Source organism: Molossus molossus, unplaced genomic scaffold (assembly GCF_014108415.1).
Source record: "Molossus molossus isolate mMolMol1 unplaced genomic scaffold, mMolMol1.p scaffold_m16_p_1, whole genome shotgun sequence".
Lineage (NCBI taxonomy): Eukaryota > Metazoa > Chordata > Mammalia > Chiroptera > Molossidae > Molossus > Molossus molossus.
This window is the reverse complement of record NW_023425344.1, coordinates 156,275,147-156,293,646: the sequence shown is the minus strand read 5'-3', so window position 1 is coordinate 156,293,646 and position 18,500 is coordinate 156,275,147. Positions and strand designations below refer to the sequence as shown.

The following is an 18,500-nucleotide window of genomic DNA, read 5'->3' as shown; positions in this document are numbered from 1 at the left end:
ATTTGCTGTGAGAAAATACTATATATGTTTGAATATAAAGCGAGGTGTATTATCCTCAGAGAAGAGAGAGTCCCCTTATATTTGATTTCTTATCAATTACATTATAATGCCTTCATTGCAATTATTTTATTTTGCACAGTTAAGTGCCGTTTAATGAAGACACGTTATCCTGTAGTGATCTTAATCAATGCTAGTTCGTGGATGCTTATGGAAGTCCCCCGATGGGATTAGTCAAAAAGATGAGTACATAATTTAACAAAAACTCAGTAACTGTTCTTGGGAGTATGCCTTTGAAATGACAAGTGTTCAATATTGTTTAAACAAATCTTTTAAAGTAAATATTTTGTTGTGGAGATCAAGAATATCACTTACAGGATAAATAGCAAAACAACTGTTCTAATGTTATGTGAATAAATATTGTAGTTCAGAGATGTTTTTAGTGATAGCTTCATATATGGATTTATAACGTGCTATGATTCAAACAATTCAGACACAAGTACTTTGAAACAATGTTTGAAGATTAAAAAGGGCAGCTCTAGTGATGACAAATACATCGATTTGAGATGCCTGTGAAGCATCTGAATAAAATTTGTGAACCATGAGAATGAAAAACCAGTATTTCAAGATTAATATACTATTTTATATAATATGTGATTTTAAATATGTATGTGTAACTAAATTGATATATACAAAATGTGAAGTAGAATTTGACAATTTCATTTACAACCCTAACCGCTTATATATTCAAGTTAGCCCAAAACCTAATTTTGAATCTTCTATTTGAAGAAATGGAGACTTAGTTCAGATTTTATGTGTGTATATATTATTGGGAGGGAGGGGGGAGAGAGAGAGAGAGAAACATTATGTGAGAGAGACACATTTTATATAAGGGACTTGATCATCCTTGGATTTTGGTATGGGGGGGTGGTCCTGGAACCAGTCTCCCTCAGGTACCAAGGAATGACTGTAAAGTTTTGGGGGATTCAAAGTTATACGTGGATTTCTGACTGAGTGGGTATCGGTTCCCTTAACCCTTATATTGTTCAAAGGTTAACTGTTGTATGAATTGGTTTCAGATAATTTCCTGATACCAGTTTTTGATGGGAATACAATGAAATCATATGAGGAAAGGGAACAGAAAGATGAGAACGAGTGATGTACTTTACAGTTTGTAGAGGATGGGGAGCTGGCAACCTCTGTTAGCTATTGCCAAGACTTTGGATTATTCTAGCCATAGCTAAGCACACTTGAGGAGGGGTGGGATTCTGCAGGATTCAATAATTCTGCACCCTTTAAATTTTCATATTTTCTTTCAGAGACCTTAAGAAAATATACATCCTAATACTGACCTTTATATTTTCTGGAGAGATCAGGTTAATATCAATTCAAGTGATAAATACTTTGAGTCCACAACAGTATTTTCACTGGTACTAATGTCTTTATTTCTCTCCTTGCACGTTGTCCCTGTCCTTCCTATCTTTCTTAGCTTTACTAGGTAGGCTGTGCACAGTAGGGACCTATTCTTGAAGAAAAAAATGTACCAGCTTAGGAACAGCCAGGATTCAGTCTGTTATAGACAGCTGCAGTGCAAGGACATCCTTGCAAGGCCTAAGGCAGACTGACAATAATATCTGATTAGCAGAGTCCCCATTACCATGTCGTACATTTGAAGAGAGGAAGGTTCTGCTGCTAATGCCTTTTAATGCCTATCTGTTGTATGGTCACCACATGGGATTCAGAGAGGGAGACGGGCAAGGTCAGTGATGTGGGAAAGCATTATGTCAAAGTTCTGACTAGATTTTTAGATTTCCCTGAAGTACATGCAGAGTGGTAACTCTTACTTTCCAAAAATTCCTTTAACTCTCAGCCTTTTTTTTTTTTTATCCTCACCTGAGGGCATTTTTCCATTTTATTATTCAGATAGAATGGGAGGGAGAGAGGAAGAGAGAGAGAGAGCGAGCGAAACATTGATGTGAAAGGGACACACCGAGTGGTTGCCATCCGCACAACCCAACCAGGGCTGGGGACAAACTGCAACCGAGGTACGCGCCCTTAGCGGGAACCGAACCAGGGTCTCTCTGGACCACAGGCCGACGCTTTAACCGCTGAGCCAAATTGGCCAGGGCCCTCTTGGCCTTCTTAATTCCCACAGGAAGCACCCAATCCCTGAAGATGCACAGGAGAAAGTCTCCCAGTCTCTGTCGTGGACCGGGTGTCACATGTTTGATGGAACTGCAGTATGGGAATGTCTAAGAAGCTAATTCTCATGCCCTTCCCTGGTAGGTGCTTCCTGGGTAGTTGGCAGTTGAGACCCACATCTGTTGTAAACTGTCCCAAAGCCAGCAGCTTTTGTTCTCCGAATTGGAAAGGAACTCAAATGTGGGGTTAGGGGTACAGGGAACCACAGGATGTGACATTCTGGGTCTCCGTTGCTTCATAAGGGAGGTGCATCTGTTGGATTAGCAGCTGGTGAGGAAACTGAGTCAGCAGGGGCACAAGCAGTTTCTCAGCGCTTAGGTCCCATCCGCTCCACCTCTTTTTTAAAATACGGGCTTTTCCTGGTTTATTAGCCAACCTGTATAGTCAGGTCTGACTATGGGATCTGTGTGAAGGCGTAAACAATGCTGAACAAGATCCTTCCGTCAGATGCGATGGAGACCAGATGGCTTGTAGTGTGGAAGGTAAAAAGCCATGGCACAACCATCCGAATCCCTCCTGGCAGGTGATCTGTCTACACTGAGAGTTGAGTTGATTAGTGCATGTAGGATAAAATCTCAATATTCATTACTGAACTCTCTATATGCAGAAACAATGTATGGGGACTAGTAGAAATATATCCAAATAGAAATGCAGTGTGATTAGAGACCTTGAATCATAGCTCTTGGAGAGAGAGAAAAAGATGTTCCTCTGGAGTCAGATTCACTAACTTTACCTTGAGCCTCCAGACTAACCCAAGATTATGCTGACTTTCCCAGGTTATTTTTGAGTAGACTAGATCTGCCATGAATCCATGATAGAATGAGGTGTGGTATTAAGAGAACAAAAGTAGACCAAAGAGTTGAAGAAGACAATGCTTCCTTCATTCTTCCATGAAGGCATATGTCTGGACAGCTCCCATTAGAGTTCACGGAATTGGTGCATTCAAATCTTTGCCCAGGAGCTTTTTCTTCTTCTTTCAAATATGTTTTTATTGATTTTTTTAGAGAGAGAGAGGAGGGGAGAGAGAGTTAGAAACATCAATGTGAGAGAGAAACACTGATTGGGCGCTTCCACTACACCCCCCAACTAGGGATCCAGTTCGCAACCAGGGCATGTGCCCTGACCAGGAATTGAACCTGGGACCTCTCAGTCCTTGGAATGATGCTGAATCCACTGAGCTGTACCGGCCAGGCACCCAGGAGCTTCATAGGAGTTATATATCCTGTGGAATCTAAGATTCAGTTCTGAGCCTTTACAGGAGTGATATGTAGATAGCCCAACCTTTTGCAATGGCAAATATAGTAGTAGGCCAAGTTTGAGCTCTTTGCTCCTGATAGCTGCCTGGGAAAACAGAAATAGAAGAGGAAATCTTTCCATAGAGGTTTCTGTAGAACTGAAAAAAAATTAACTTGTACATCAACCTTGCAATGGAAATTAGAACGAATAAGAAAGCCCTTTGTGAGTTAGCTTCTAAGGGAAATACTAGAAAACACGAATAAACTAGAGCATTTACAGAAAAAGAGAAGAAAATTCATGCTTAATGAATGGTCAGCTTCAACAGCTTGGAACATATAATTTTCTATCAGAATATTGATAATGTTTCAGTGAACTTGGGTCTGGCTGCCTTGTGTTGAGTAACAATGGCAGCTACTGTTTTGTATGAGTTCAATCAGGAGACACAGGGAACAATTAGTCTGATCCCCGAGACTGCTGTTTTAGCAGAGCCTTTGGCTCAGAAACACTTTGAGATATCTTGTGTTTTTCACGTTTTATTTTTTTGACTGTTGTACAGAGCTGCTATTATATCTGAGAACCTTACCCTTTCCCTCCCGTGTATGTATGATGTGTATGTATGACACCTGTATCGGTGACACTGATGACTTATTTGTAAGCCTTGCTTAAGAACTAATTAATATCAGTACCTCAGGTGGCTTACAAGATTGGATTCTGAGGCTACAATATAGTAATATGAACTTCCTGGTCTCTTTCTTACTGTTCTCAAATATAATCAGATAATCCTCTGTCTGGTTACTTGGGAGCCAAGTTACATTTTTGCAAAAGCATTCTAAAGAGTTGCTTTAGAAAACCTAGGAAAGTGTAAGACTAAAGACAAACCACAGCCTGAAGCCCAGGCTGCTGACTTGAGCACAGATGGGGGAATGTTAACAGCCAAGAAATATGAGGTCTTTGGCTCCTTTCCCAGAACTGCCAGGCTAAGACCTTGGCAGAGACTCAACAGGAAACTGAACTCTATTTGCATATCCTTTTATACATGGGAGATTAAAAGCTTCAACCTTGAGTGATCACAGTTTTTGAGAATCACGATGAGGCATTAAAGAGAAGGAGGAGTGTCCCAAGGGAGATGATCTGGAGGCGAAGCAAGGTAGGTGTGAGGTTAGCAATGACTTTCAATTCCCTTTGATTAATCATGAGTGTATTTCATTTGGTGGTTTTAAATTTTATTTTATCCTTATTGGGTCAAAGCTAGGCAGGAATCTGTGCTTCCCGATCTTGGGAATCTGTCAGATTTGATCTGCTTTCTTCTCATTCCTGTTGGGCAGAGACCTATAGCTTATTAGTGCTAGAGGAACCTTAGAGATCATCTCATGTAAACTCTCTATTGTACAGATGAGAATCTGGGGTTCGAGGAGGTCAGCTGACTTATCTAAAGTCACACACACAAAAATGAGTTTTGACTTCTAAACAAAAAAATTTGTTTTCCCCAACAGGCTGCTAGCTTTTCTTAGCGGGTGAAGGTTTTCTCAAACCTCAGATCCCGGCTTTCCATCCAGCACGTGGTTTAGAGCAGATATCCTCACAATCTTCTCCCATCAAAACATGTGTTTCTGACACAGAGCAGCTCTGATTCCCTGGCTTTTCTTCCTAGCTCCGCCGGATAAGGTCCCTATAGTTAGTTCTTTCATGGAAGAAGCCAGAGGACTGAAGTGAGGCTATTTATCCTTTGGATTCATTCATTTGGTTTTTTTGTCTACTAACCCCATGTAGACAGCATGGTCAGAATGAGGATGGACAAATGCCACCCCTCACGGGTTAGTAACTAAACTTTATAGCTTCCTATTTAAGGATGAGAAAGTATCTCTCTATTCCTAAAAGGGTACATTGATTAAATGTACCCTGAGGCTGGGGAGGTGCTGCAGGAGAGCAACCTCAACCTGGGTGAGACCGAGCTTTCTGAAAATTGAGACCTGCTTGTCTAGCTATTGTCTTAGGCATCTGGACCAAGTCTATTGGAAAAAGACTTGGCAGAAAAAATTCATTCTCCTTGTTACCTCCAGTGAAGCCGGGACTGGCCTCCGCTACCTTCATCTGGTATGAAGGGCAATGAAGACATAGTATGTTACTGGGAGCCAGACCATCACAATAATGAACTTGTCTTCAAGGCATTAGTGCAGGGAAATAATTTAGAGAGGTTGTCTGGGAAGAACATTCTTGATGAGGTATTTTTATGAAAAATGTACTGACAGCAATTTGGATTTCTTGTTCTGGAAAAATGGTGGTGCTCATTGTCAATGTTCCCTCTCATTCTATATCTTTTCTTTTCTTGGTGAAAATCACTCTCCTTCAGACCATGAAGAATAGAGGGGAATGAAATATTAGCATTATTGAGCACCTTTGGTGTACCTGTCACCCAGGTGTGCCAGGTGCTTTCTCACAATAATTTTATTTAATCCTTGCAATAACTCCATGAAATAGGTATTATTATCTCTGTTTCATGAATGAAGAAATAAAAGTTTAGAGAAGGTAAGCAACCTTTTTCAGGTCCCACATGAATAAATGAGGAGCTGTGATTCTTACCCACTTTTGTTGGATTCCACACCTCATGCTCTTCTTACTGCTAGAGGAACTCACATATAAACACGTTTAGTTTATAGGCCAAGATATATATAATTAGAACAAATTTTTAAACTTGTTCATTTTAAGATCAGTGAAAGGAACTTATCAAAGTTAGGGACAATGATCAGACTATTGTTTTTATGTTCAATACATATTAATATTTTTGTGAATGATTAAACATTTTTATTTTTGTCATTTTACTTATCTGCACTATATTGCCACCTATTTAAGGGAGGATAATATACCTACTTAAATTATGCCACAGAACGAATTGTTAACACAATAAGGATGTTTTCATGGACCTGCCAATGTGGGGAGGGTTATAGAAGGCATTTCTCTGGAACCTAGACCAAACTCCACTCCCATCTTTCTTTCAGCTCTGCCTGATTACATGTTGTGCTCTTTCTCTCTTTCCTTCAATGTCCTAGCAGTCAAGGGCTAAGAAAACCAACTCTGATGGGTGGCCAGTCCCACCTGAGGGGCAGGCGTGAGTTAGACTTTCTGACCACCCAGTCATTATTCAGAACATTTTCACTGCCCGACAGGACTTCTGGAAGGATCACTCAGGACTGATTCCTTAGGGTCCGTCCTCACCCTTTGGCCCAACCAGCTCTGGATGCAGTAAGTTGGAAGTTAAAAAAAAAAAACTGGGAAAATTCAAAGGAGTAGAGTGAAGAGGTCGTGTTTCACATGGAAAAAAAGCGTAATCCCATTCTGAGCAGGGACATGCAGGCCTGGGATGGGGAGATCCCGCTGGAGGAAAGAAAGACACTGATCATATCTGCAGGTTCTTCTTTTGTTCTGCCCATCAGAGAGCTTTACCTTCAGTTTCTCTATGGTTCACTGCGGTGAGAGCACAATAATACTGGGCTGAGTCCTCTGGTTTCAGTCTGTTCGTTTGTAAATGCAACTGATTTTTGATGATATTCCCGGTGATAACAAATCTCCTCACAGAAGATGCGTAATGCTTAACATGCCCTGAAGTACTAATTTTGGAAACATGTTGTTTCTGGAGCTTTGGAAACCAGTTAATCCAGAGGCGTCCACAGTTAAACCCAGAGGTGTTGTAGTTGATCATCAGGAACTCCCCAGCATTTCTCAAGGTCTCCCGAAAGTGCTCCAGCTGATTCAGTGACTGGACCTCTGCAAAAAAGAAAGCCCTGATAAGAATTGCAAGAGACAGACATTATAGTACCTCCAAACTGATGACTCCTGTATTACCATACGCAGTGGTTTTCAATCCATAGGCTGCAAGAATGTCTATTTAGTCAGGGGCACTGACCTCTTTTCCCTTAGATTGTCAAATAAAAATCAACAACAGCCAACACAACAATAGCCGTCTGGTGTGAATGAATCATAACTATATCTTTTTTTTTTGGTCAGATCGGCAAAAAATGAAGATAGTTTTTGGTGTGCCGCAGAATTTTAGAATTTAGTGATTTTATGTGTGCCGTGAGATGAAAAAGGTTAAAAATCACTGCCAAAGACAAACAGCACAAGGAAGGTCAGCCCAGACAGACAGCACGTGCTGGTGACTGAGGATGGAAAAGTGCCCACAGACATACAATGGAAGCTATTGGTCTTTTTGGATGCAACCTGTAAGTGTAGTACCATGGGGACCCAGTAGGAAATAGTTCTACCTTCCTTGCAGAGCCTCCTTTTATAGAATAGAGCCTACTGCAGTCAGAAAGGACCCTGGGAAGGCATTGGATCCACTCTTTTGCCCATAGACATGATTTTAAAAAGCTTTTAATAAGCTCCAGAGAAAGGAAGCTCTTGCGTTGGGTGGCGGAGTGCCTTTAGAGCAGGCTGCCTGGGCTGTGTCCAGGCTCAGCTGCTCCAGCACTGTGGGCTGGGACAATGCCTTACCCTTTCCTTGCTTTGGTTTCTTCTTCTGTACAATAGGGAGAGTTATTACAATGAGTTATCATGAAGATTAAGCAAATCAAAATATGTAAACTACTTTGAACAGTAACTTGCATGTAAAATACCACAAGACTGTAGGCCTTCAGCTATTATTATTAGCAGTACGTCTTTATAGTTGTTGATCATTTTGATTGTCAAGATTTCATTTTTAACCTCTCTTTGCTGAAATTTCAGAATGCTTTCTCTTTTTCTCAGCTCATCGGCAATGGGTATGACTGATCATAGTCATCGAGGGTGAGAATTGGAAGGGCCCTCAGGCTGTATCAGTTCCAGCTTCTTCACCTTATAAAAGCGTCTGGGAGGTGAAGTGATGAGCTCAAGTTCTCACAGGGCAGAACTAGGTTTTGAACACAGGTTCCAGTGGGTTTCTTATCTATTGTGTAATAACTCTTCACATGCCACAATTCAACATTGTCTAATTTCTCCAACACTTCCTCAGGGTTCCTTGGAAACATACCAGGGCTGTGACCCTGTGGGATTAGCTGACCACTGCTGAGTACAATACTATTGTCATTCTTATTATCTCATAGCACCTCATTGGCTTTATTTTTCTTAACAGCATTGCCATATGGATGACTTGTGCTTATTTTGGAAAAGAAAAGAGAGGAGGTTTTGTCTCTGAATGGAAGGCAGCTCTGGCCATTGGTCCATCCATTGCTCAGCCAAGAGGATCAAAGGTAGTGCCATGGGGACAAAGGGCAGGACGTGAGGAGCAGCGTCCCTAAGGAGTGGGGTGTATTTAGGTTGAGACGAGAGGGGAGGACCAGCCTTTCTTCTTTCACTCAGCAGTAAGCACTGAAGACCTGCTAAGTGGGGAGCTAGGCACCCACTGGAATGCAAAAGGACCCAGGGCAGGGTTGAGATTTGAAAGAGTTTCTCTCCAAAGAGGTAGAGAACAAAGATTGAACTTCCTGGAGTTCTTTACGGCTCTATACTCCCACAACACAGAGGAGACTGCTTACTGTTCGAACTGCAAAGGCTCTCACTGTAAGGGGCTCAGCTTGGCTGGGAGGAAAAAGATTTTCCAGCTGACTGGAGGGGAAAAACTGCATAGCAGGGATGCAGAGTGGAAATATCCAGCAACAGAGTCCTTCCCATGGCAACCAGATGTCATGGTGTAGTGGAAAGAGTTCTTGACCCAGAGTTGGGGAACCTGTGCTCTTTTGGCTTTGCCACTAGCTGGTTGTGTGATGGTGGGAAAGTCTCTTAATTTCTCCATTCTGCAGTTTTTACATCTTCATTGAGAAGGTTGAACCAGGAGGTGGTTCAGGTTTCTCACTGTTCTAACACTGTGTGTGTGTGTGTGTGTGTGTGTGTGTGTAAAGGTTAGGCTGAGGAAGATATCCTTGACATGGAAAACATATAATGGTTTGGATGCTGATAAATAGACTAGCTGTGAACTCATTTCTAAATAAGTTGACTTTTTCTACAGAGGAGGGTTACTGATGCTGTGCCACAGCTCTGATTTAACCTACAGTATCTGTCACACTGGCCCCTTCATGGTTCTTTCTGTCCTTTCTTACAAACTTGGTGTATGAAACCCTTCTTCTCTGTAGACAACTGGGGCAGTCAATTCTCCATTAATCGCTCATGATATGACATGTGCTCTGCAAACGCAGTTTAGGTCTTTATGAAACAGGAGGCCTTGGACATGGCAGAGCTTCTGACAACACAGGCTGTTTCTCCTTGGTATTGTCCCCGTGGATGCCAGCCTGCCTTCTCTCTGCTGCTGAGCAATACTGCTCACTTCTATCAGGTGGCAGGTGCAGATGGAAACCGCCTCTGGGGCCCACCCTAGGCACACCCAGAAGTCCCGGAGGATGAATCTCTAAAGCTTTGCTGGGAATTGTGAAGACACTCCAGCTTTCTGCATAGGCACTCCACATTCCCTGGGTGTCCTGTGGCCGGCTTCCTGGGACAGGGAAAAAGCAAGAAGCTCACTGCGGTGAACACATGTTTTATTTCAGGGTCCGAGTCTGTTGGGATAGTTTCCAGGAGACGCATTGGTTGGCAAGTGTAGAGGAGGCTGCAGATTCTCTCCTGGGGCTGCCGGAGTAGATTCATCTTGAGGATCAGAGTGAGAAAGGAGTTGTCTAATTTGTGTACTCTCCTTTTGTGGTTGGGAAGCTGCACGCATCAGTTTATAGAAGGTGGTCACGTAGGTGGGGAGAGAAGGCAAAGGGCTCAGTGTTCCATGCCCCATATTCCATTCGTCAGTAATCCAATTCTGCCATCTTCCATTTCGTGTTTTGACCTTTTTAGGACTGCTTCCTCCCCACTCTGTGCTAATTGATGGAATTCTATGACTTGACCTTGAAAAATGAAAGTCTGAACTATTCAGGAAAGGACTCTCAACGAGCTAAAAAGACAGAACTGTTGCCCATTCCCCCAAGTTACAGAAAAGCTGATACTATTATGTGTCATAAAGCAGGACATGAAAATATTACTTTTAACAGAAAAGTCTGGCACACACCCAGACTCCAAATATTACAATCCTTGACCACTTGATTTAAAATAGTTATTTTTCCTAACCTGCTGATAACATATTCTACCTTCCTGTAGGTCTCTTGCATGGCAATTATCACCATCTAACATATATTTTACTTTGTATTTATTTCCACTAAAATAAACTCATGGGCTTCTGGGCACTGTATTCCCAGTGTATCTAGAAAGGTACCTGGCATATAGTAGGTGCTTAATAAATTGTTGTTGAATAACTAAATCAATGCTATATTCTAAAAAAGCAATTTTAACCTTCAAAGGTCCATACTTTGCGTTTGTTTTCTTATTTGTTGCCCTAGCAATATATTTTCACTGCCATTTCTGTTTCTGAAAGTTATAAATATTCATGAGGTTTTGTCCTTAAGCCAGAAAATAATAATTTAAACTTCCCTATTCTCCCACACAAATGCAGGTAAACAGAAAACTTATCGCTATTAGATTTCTTATTTAAACAAAGAGCTTGAGAACCTGCCTTACTTAAATTGATACAAGCAATTGCATTTGGCTTGGTTTCCTTTGTCCTGTCACTAGGTCTTGTTTCTATTGAGTTTGGCAGGCTGGCCAGCACGTTGCTCCTTGGGATCCCTTGAGAATCGAGGTATCCACTCAGAGAATTCCTTCCGCATTTGATACATGCTCCGGTCCGCTGCTGCTGCTCATCGTGTGTTTGTGTATGTGTGAACTGCTGAAAAACAAAGCAAGAACCCAGAGATTCTGCATTCTTGAAGAATGCCCAAATCATTTGGTGGTGACGAATGTGGTAGGGTGAGGGGGAGTCAGAAATTACCCTTCGATTTAAAAAATGTGTTATTTTGGCTTTGGGTTATGAAAGAGCTTGCCCTAGCAGGTCTATTTAGAGACAATGTTTGAAAAATTCAATAAAAATAAAGTAGAAATGTTCATTGTTTCCCCTGATGTCCAAGCCTCAGGGCCTGAGGCCTTGGGATTAGAAGAAGAGAAAATGTGGTCAGAGGAGAGAGCCTGCTGCCTTCTTCATCTTACTCCTGCCATGGGGGATGTGCAGGAACGCAGGAGCACTGATATCTGCTCACCTAGACTACTCTCTTAGCAATCCTCCAGACAGCCTTGTTACAGCCAATAGCATTTTGTTAGTGGGTAGATGCTTTGTTAGAGAAAGCATCTTAGAGGGCAGTGTTAGCATCAGTCTTGTGCACTACTGCATTCCCGGCACCCAACACAGTATAGGGTGCATAGTACTCACTCCTTAAATACTTAACTCACTTGTTAATTCAATATATTCATGGATTGCTCATTTTGTGCCAGACTTCTTCTAAGTGCTGGAGTTAAGGTGATAAACAAAACAGACAAAATCCCTGCCTCGTGGAGCTATATTTCAGTGGAAAGCTAGACAACAATTAAATAAGCAAGTAAAATATATAGCACATCAAATAGTGAAAAATGCTGTAGAGGACAATTAAGCAGAGAGGAGGGGGGATAAATGGTGATGGAAGGAGACTGGACTTGGGGTGGTGAACACACAATACAGTATGCAGGAGAATTGTGCATCTGAAACCTGTATAATTTTGTTAACGAGTATCACCCCAATAAATTCACTGAAAAGAAAAAAAAGCCCTGGCCAGTTTGGCTCAGCGGTTGGAGTGTCAGCCTGTGGATCAGAGAGTCCTGGGTTCGGTTCCTGCTAGGGGCACGTACCAAAAAAAAAAAAAAAAAAGAAAAAAAGATGCAAAAAAGTGGTTTCATCTTGTAGGCACTCATTTTAGTTCACTTTCTCCTCAGTGATTCTACTTTCTGTTTAGTTTCCTCTTTCTCATATATAACATTTATTGCACAGTTCTATATATGCCACTCGATTTACCTACCTTCTTCTTCCTCTTGTTTTTCAATCCTTACCCAAGAATATTTTTCCATTTATCTTCAGACAGAGTGGGAGAGAGAGAGAAAGGGAGGGAGAGAGAGAGACAGAGAGAGACATTGATGTGAGAGAGACACATCCACTGGTCGCCTCCTGCATGACCCCAACCAGGGCTGGGGACTGAACTGCAACCGAGGTAGGTGCCTCTGATCAGAATCGAACCCACGACTATTTGGTCTGTGGACCGGTGCTCTAACCACTGAGCAAAACTGGCCAGGGCAAATTTACCTACCTTCTATCACTAGCTTTTTACAACAACACTGAGAAGCTGGAACTCATTAGTATCACCATTTCAAAGATGAAGTGATACAGATGATTTTAGAAGACAGTGTGAAGTTTATGTCAGGAGCACAAAATCTCAGAGATAGAAAACATTTGAGAGGGCATCTGGGACCACTGCTCTGATGTCCCAGTTTCTTGATAGATGGTCATGGAGCATCATTTTGAATAGGTCTGGTAGTGAGGGCACAGCCCCTGCTGCTCCCTATTTCTGACACATCTAGGAGAGGGCCTCCTCCATTGTTCCCTACTCCCCTGAATCACATCTGTGCCCTTGAACACAGACTCCAGAGTCCGAAACCTGCTGCCCTCTCTTACTAGCTGTGGAAACTTGGACAGTATTTTAGTTTTTCTGTGCCTTCTTGTCCTCATTTATAAAATGGGGATAATAATAAAAAAAAAATGCATTATAGGGTTGTTGAGAGGATTAAATGGTAGAATACATGTAAAGTGCTCAGAATAGTGCTTGCCGTATCGTCAGCACTCAACAGATGTTAGTTGTTATTACAGCTAACATACAGTTTTATGGATTCGCTCAGATGTTTTTTCTCTTCTTCCTCAAACACATTTCCCCCAGTTTCTGTCAGAGGACTCATTGGTCTCTTCCTAGGAATCTATCTTGTAAACCTTATAACACATGGTACCAAAACTCTGAAAACATTTGCATAACTAGCTTCCAAATATCATTCTTTTTCCAAAGTCGTGATTTCAAACTGGGAGAAGAAATGTACCCTTTCAGCCTTGGAATTGCACTTCATCTTCCTGCCTAGCACAGATTCAAAGAAGAACAATGGGACATGACTAGCTGGTAGTGGGCTGGATGAGTCATGATGGAGCCTGTGTGGTAACTTGGATACATCCCAGGAAGGTTGGGTCTGAACTCCATTCCCAGAATATAGGGCTCAGGGTGCCCAATCCGGATGGGGATCTGGGAACCTGATTTTATACAAGGGCAAGGTCAATATTCAGAACCTTGAGACATTTTCACTCATCCAACAGGGTGGGACAGTGAGGTAGAGGCCAAGAATCAGGACACAAGGACAGAGTGAGTGGGTGTGAGATGGAGAGTTGAGAAGAGATTCCCTGAAATGTAGCTGTTTGAGGAGATAAATGAGAAGAGCTCATGGGGTCATGGCTAAAGTGCACAGAATAATTACACATTATAAGTATATTTATTACATGCATAGCATGTATATATATATATATATATATATATATATATATATATATGTGCACACATATGTATGCACATATATGGTTCTGTATATAGTTCTATCATCTACCTCTCTCTCTATGAATGAAAGATCAGGCAGGTCATGAGAGGTGAGAGGACTTGAAACACTCTTGGTGAAGCAATGAGGAGCCCTGACTGAAACCGACTGCGTGTGTCTGGCAAACTTGTTAGCCTTTTGTACTTCTGTGGAAAGCAGAATATCTGATAAGAAGGATTAGTTGGAGAAAATATTCTCTAGACATTGCTTGAAGAGTCTAATGGGGCTTTGAAAAACTTTAATTTTAAATTTAAAAAAATATTTTTCAACTTTATTGATGTGCTATAAATTGCACATAGTCACAGTCTGATAAATATGCACAGTCTGATAAATTTTATATACCTATACATCTATAAGAAATTCTCCCAGGTTTTATTTCTAGCATGTGTAGAAGAAGTAGCCACAGAGAAAGAAGAGAGGTCAAAAGGCCATATTCAGTCAGTAATTATCCAAACAATACAGAAGGCCAGAGACTGAGTCCTATCTTCTAAGTTGGGCAAGATGGCATGCAGTGCATACTACTGATGCTGAAGAAAGGGAGTGTCTCCACTTTCCCAATCCCCCCTCTTCTAGAACAACTAGATTCATGGTGTATGTGGTTGGGGAGAAACTGGACATCCGTCACCTCTAGTCATATTTTGGAAAGTGCCTCTTTATGCCTTAAGCACTTTGGGTGTGTGGCCCAGTCTTTTATGAAGCTTCAAGAAAACTGTTAAGACTGTACAGTAAATGTTACAACTTCAGACTTTGGCTCTGTCTCTCCTCTCTCCTGTCCCACACTGGGCCACTCTCCCCTGGAGGTTGCCTATCTAAGTACCCTGGGAGCACAGGAGTGATGGAGACTGAAGAAAAGGCAGTAGTGTCAGCCTTCTCTGGCTCCCGTTTCTGAAACTATTTATTAAAGAGAAATTTATGATCTTGGAACTGCTGTTCCACTTAGATCTCTATGGTTTTCGAGCTGCTCAGAAGCAGGCCAGCAGCAGGGTGGTGCTCAGAGGCACAGTAGTAAATTCCTTCGTCACTCTGTGTTGCTTTGAAGAGCTCAAGCACAGCTTGGTTGTTTGACTGATCAATGGAAGCCTTGAACTTGTTCACCAAATTGGGCTCATATGTGCCCCCTTCTCGGTGTAGGAAAGTCATTGCGTTACCCTGGGTCCTCCTGTACCAGCTGATGTAGTAGTTATTAATTGTCTCTCCTTCCATGGTGCACCTGAAAGTGGCAGACTCCCCCAGGGACACAGTCATTACTTGGTCTTGAGACACCAACACGATCGCTGACATGGCTCCTGAGAGAAAAGACATGAGAGGGTCTCAGAGAGGACTGGAACTGAGATCCCTGAGTAGGGGGCACTGTCCGTGAGCTCCAGGTCCTGGCATTCTGAATGCCTCATTGTTGCCCAGTCTTACTTGATTGAGTCCCAAGATCTGTCTTACCTGCCCAGAAGAGGGTGAGATAGATGAGCGAACAGATCCTCTGCATGGCTCCACTCAGGGACAGTTCTGGCTCCCAACTCGCCCTCTGCCTGGTCCCTCCTCCGAGTCAACACCTCTGTGACACATTTGCATCTGAGGAAACCAGCCCCTGTCGGCAGCTGTTCTATTCTCCAAGAGGGGTTTTTGCCAATCCAGGAGTTTCACAGAGCCTGTTACTGGGGTGACAATACCACCTGCAAGATTGGTAATGTGGTCCAGAAAAGTAAGGAAATTGAGAAGAGGTTAAGACAGCTTATTTGATTGATAACAAGGTTTCTGCTTCCTACCTTAAAAGTTAAGTTGGATATTATTGCTCCATTTTCATGTTAGATGTACTTGTTATATGCTCTGGGGTGATGTCACAGTTAATGCCAAGAAGAATTATTGATATTTACAGCTGTAAGCAAAAGAATCATCAAATGAGGAGATCGATGAACTACTGGTGTTGTAATAATTTTTGTGTTTACTGCAAACTCCCTCCAGGCAAAGTTGGAGAAGGGTGATTCACCCAAGTGTAAAGAGCAAATCAATGAAGTATTGTCTCCAAATTTGAGCCAGTTTCCTGATCTTTATTGAGCTAATTTATCTTTTCTGAAGATAGGTCACCTATGTTGAATTACACACAGCCAAATATTGTCAAAAATTAGAAACCACAACTACCTTCCAGGTTATGACAGCCTAAATTTATATGTTTTCAAAACAGAGGCATGCTTGAACTTTTGAGACCTACACTTTTGAATTTCAAGAACAATAATCTATGAAATTTTGAAATAAACAGGTAAATTAATACTGGAAACTAGGGGTACAGGTCCCTTGGTACACAAAGAAGTAAGAGTGGAGGTGGCATCCAACATCTGAGGATAGGTACAGGACCTAAATTCCCATGTTAGTGGAGGAAACTCACCTAAACTTTCCTGTTCCCCCCGAGTAACTGGGACCAGTCTGGCCTGAAGAAATACAGAGAGAAGCAAGCTCAAGTTTGCTTGACCTCTTGGTAGTTGCTCTTCTTACCCTCGAGTCATCTCATTTACCCAACTGCCCATCTTACCACTGTTCCTAGAAGACCACTAGCAAGTACTCAAGGGGGTTACTTTCTTATAATGATAAATTCCATCAGTACCCACCTGTTGAACAAAATGGTACCCATTTTCTATAGTTCTTTGAAAGTTTTTGAGAGCAGCTTCTCTGGACTTACATACTTGATCTTTTTATGTCGGGTTGCCTAGCTCTTGGCACATCCTATAATCTAGTCATTTTTTACTATGCACCAGACCCTGAAGATTCACTGATAAATGACAGATGTGGTCTCTCCTCTTACGGAACTTATGTTCTAGCATGAGACCTAGTTATCACTCAATGCATAATTTGCATAATGAATTCCTCCACTGCAGCTGTGATAAGTACTCTGTATAAGCAGAAGTATTATGAGAGCTTGTTACTGGGGCCAGGATCTGGTAAAGAAAGGCTTCCCTAAAGAAGTGACTTTGCAGATGAGATTCAAAAGCAGAAGTTATGCCTGGCCGGTGTGGCTCAGTGGATGAGCGTCAACCCATGCACTGGGAGATTGCCAGTTCGATTCCTGGTTAGGACACATGTCCAGGTTGAGGGCTAAAACCCCAGTGAGAAACATGTAGGAGGCGGCCAACTGATGTTCTCTCTCATTGATGTTTCTATCTTTATCCCTCTACCTTCCTTTCTCTATAAAATCAATAAAGAAAAAAAAAAAAAGCAGAAGTTGTCCAGCTAGATGGTGTCTTTTTGTCCTTCCAGGTCTACTCTACTTCCTTCTCTGGGAGTCTGACTTTAATGGACAACATCTATCTGGTTCCCTCAATCTCTGGAATCCCATTTAGTCTGGCCGGTGGGAGGTACCATCAGGGGATTGGAGAGGAGGAGGAGAGAGAGTGCAGTACGGTGTTATTTCCTCACATTCCTTCTTGCCAGGCTGCAGACTGGCAGAGGCTGCTTTCCTCTACCGGAGGCTACAGCTTCTCTCCTACAACTGTAGTGTCCTGTAGCGGCTCCTCCAGGCCATGCTTTGGGCCTGCAGTGGTAGTGGCTTCTTTGTTGTCAGACCCAGGATGTTTCAACATCTTTTTTTGTTTGGTTTGTTTTCCACAACCCAGTTGCATTAGTTTCCTACAGCTGCCTTAAAAGTACCACCAACTGAGCCCTGGCCCATTTGGCTCAGTGGTTGGAGCATCAGCCTGCAGACCAGAGAGTCTTGGGTTCGGTTCCCGCTAGGGGCATGTACCAAAAAAAAAAAAAAAAAAAAGTCAATAACAGTACCACCAACTGGATGGTTTAAAACAATAGAAATGTAATGTCCCATGGTTCTGGAGTCTAGAAGCCCAAAATCAGAGGGCTACACTTCCTCTGAAACCTGTAGGGGAATGCTTCCTTGCCCCTTCTTTTTTTGCAGAAATCGTTGGTGTTGTTGGGCTTGGCTTGTGGTTGCATCACTCAATCCTGCCTTCCTGGTCACATGGAATTCTCTCTGCATCTCTGTCTTCACATGACTGCTTCTCATAAAGATGTCAGTTGTATTGTATTTGGAGCCCACCTTACTTCAGCCTGACCTCATCGCAAGTAATTACATTAATTTCAATGACCCTATTTCCAAATAAGGTCAATTTGCAAGCTTCCGGAGGAGAGGACTTCAACATATCTTTTTTTTTGAGGGACATAATTCAATCCATAGCAACTGCCCACACGTTTGTAAATGCCTTTCATTAGATTCTCTTGAATCACCACTTCAGGAGTACCCTCTGTCTCCTGCTGTGGCTTTGCCTGATACACCAGGCATCAGGGGGCATGTGTAGGGAAAGATTATTCTATGTAAAAATCTTCATATATTTTAAAGTTTCACTAATTTCAAAAGAACAATGAGCTGGGCTCAAAGTAGCCTGTCTTTTTAGATAATTACTGTTGAACCCTCCCAAATTATTCAGGAAGTCATTCTGAAAAATCCCAAGAATGTGCTTATGTTTGACTGTGACTTATATATGCCACAGGTTAGAGGCAATTTTAAGAGTTGATTTCTAATGGGCAAAAGCGACTTTCCTCTAGGCCTGACTAGGAGTGAGTCAGCATTGATAATA

At 42.1% G+C, this 18,500-nt stretch overlaps 1 protein-coding gene and 1 gene segment (V, D, J or C); both read right to left on the bottom strand.

The window, feature by feature from the left end:
* LOC118629938 overlaps window positions 1-15,406 on the bottom strand; it is a 52,318-nt gene extending 36,912 nt beyond the window's left edge. The window contains 3 exon segments of the C gene segment in view: window positions 3,343-3,351; window positions 14,901-15,212; window positions 15,361-15,406. Coding sequence covers window positions 3,343-3,351; window positions 14,901-15,212; window positions 15,361-15,406 — 367 coding nt within the window.
* Window positions 1-18,500, bottom strand: part of LOC118629905 (T cell receptor alpha chain MC.7.G5-like) — a 314,180-nt gene that overhangs the window by 129,989 nt on the left and 165,691 nt on the right. The window lies entirely within an intron of this gene.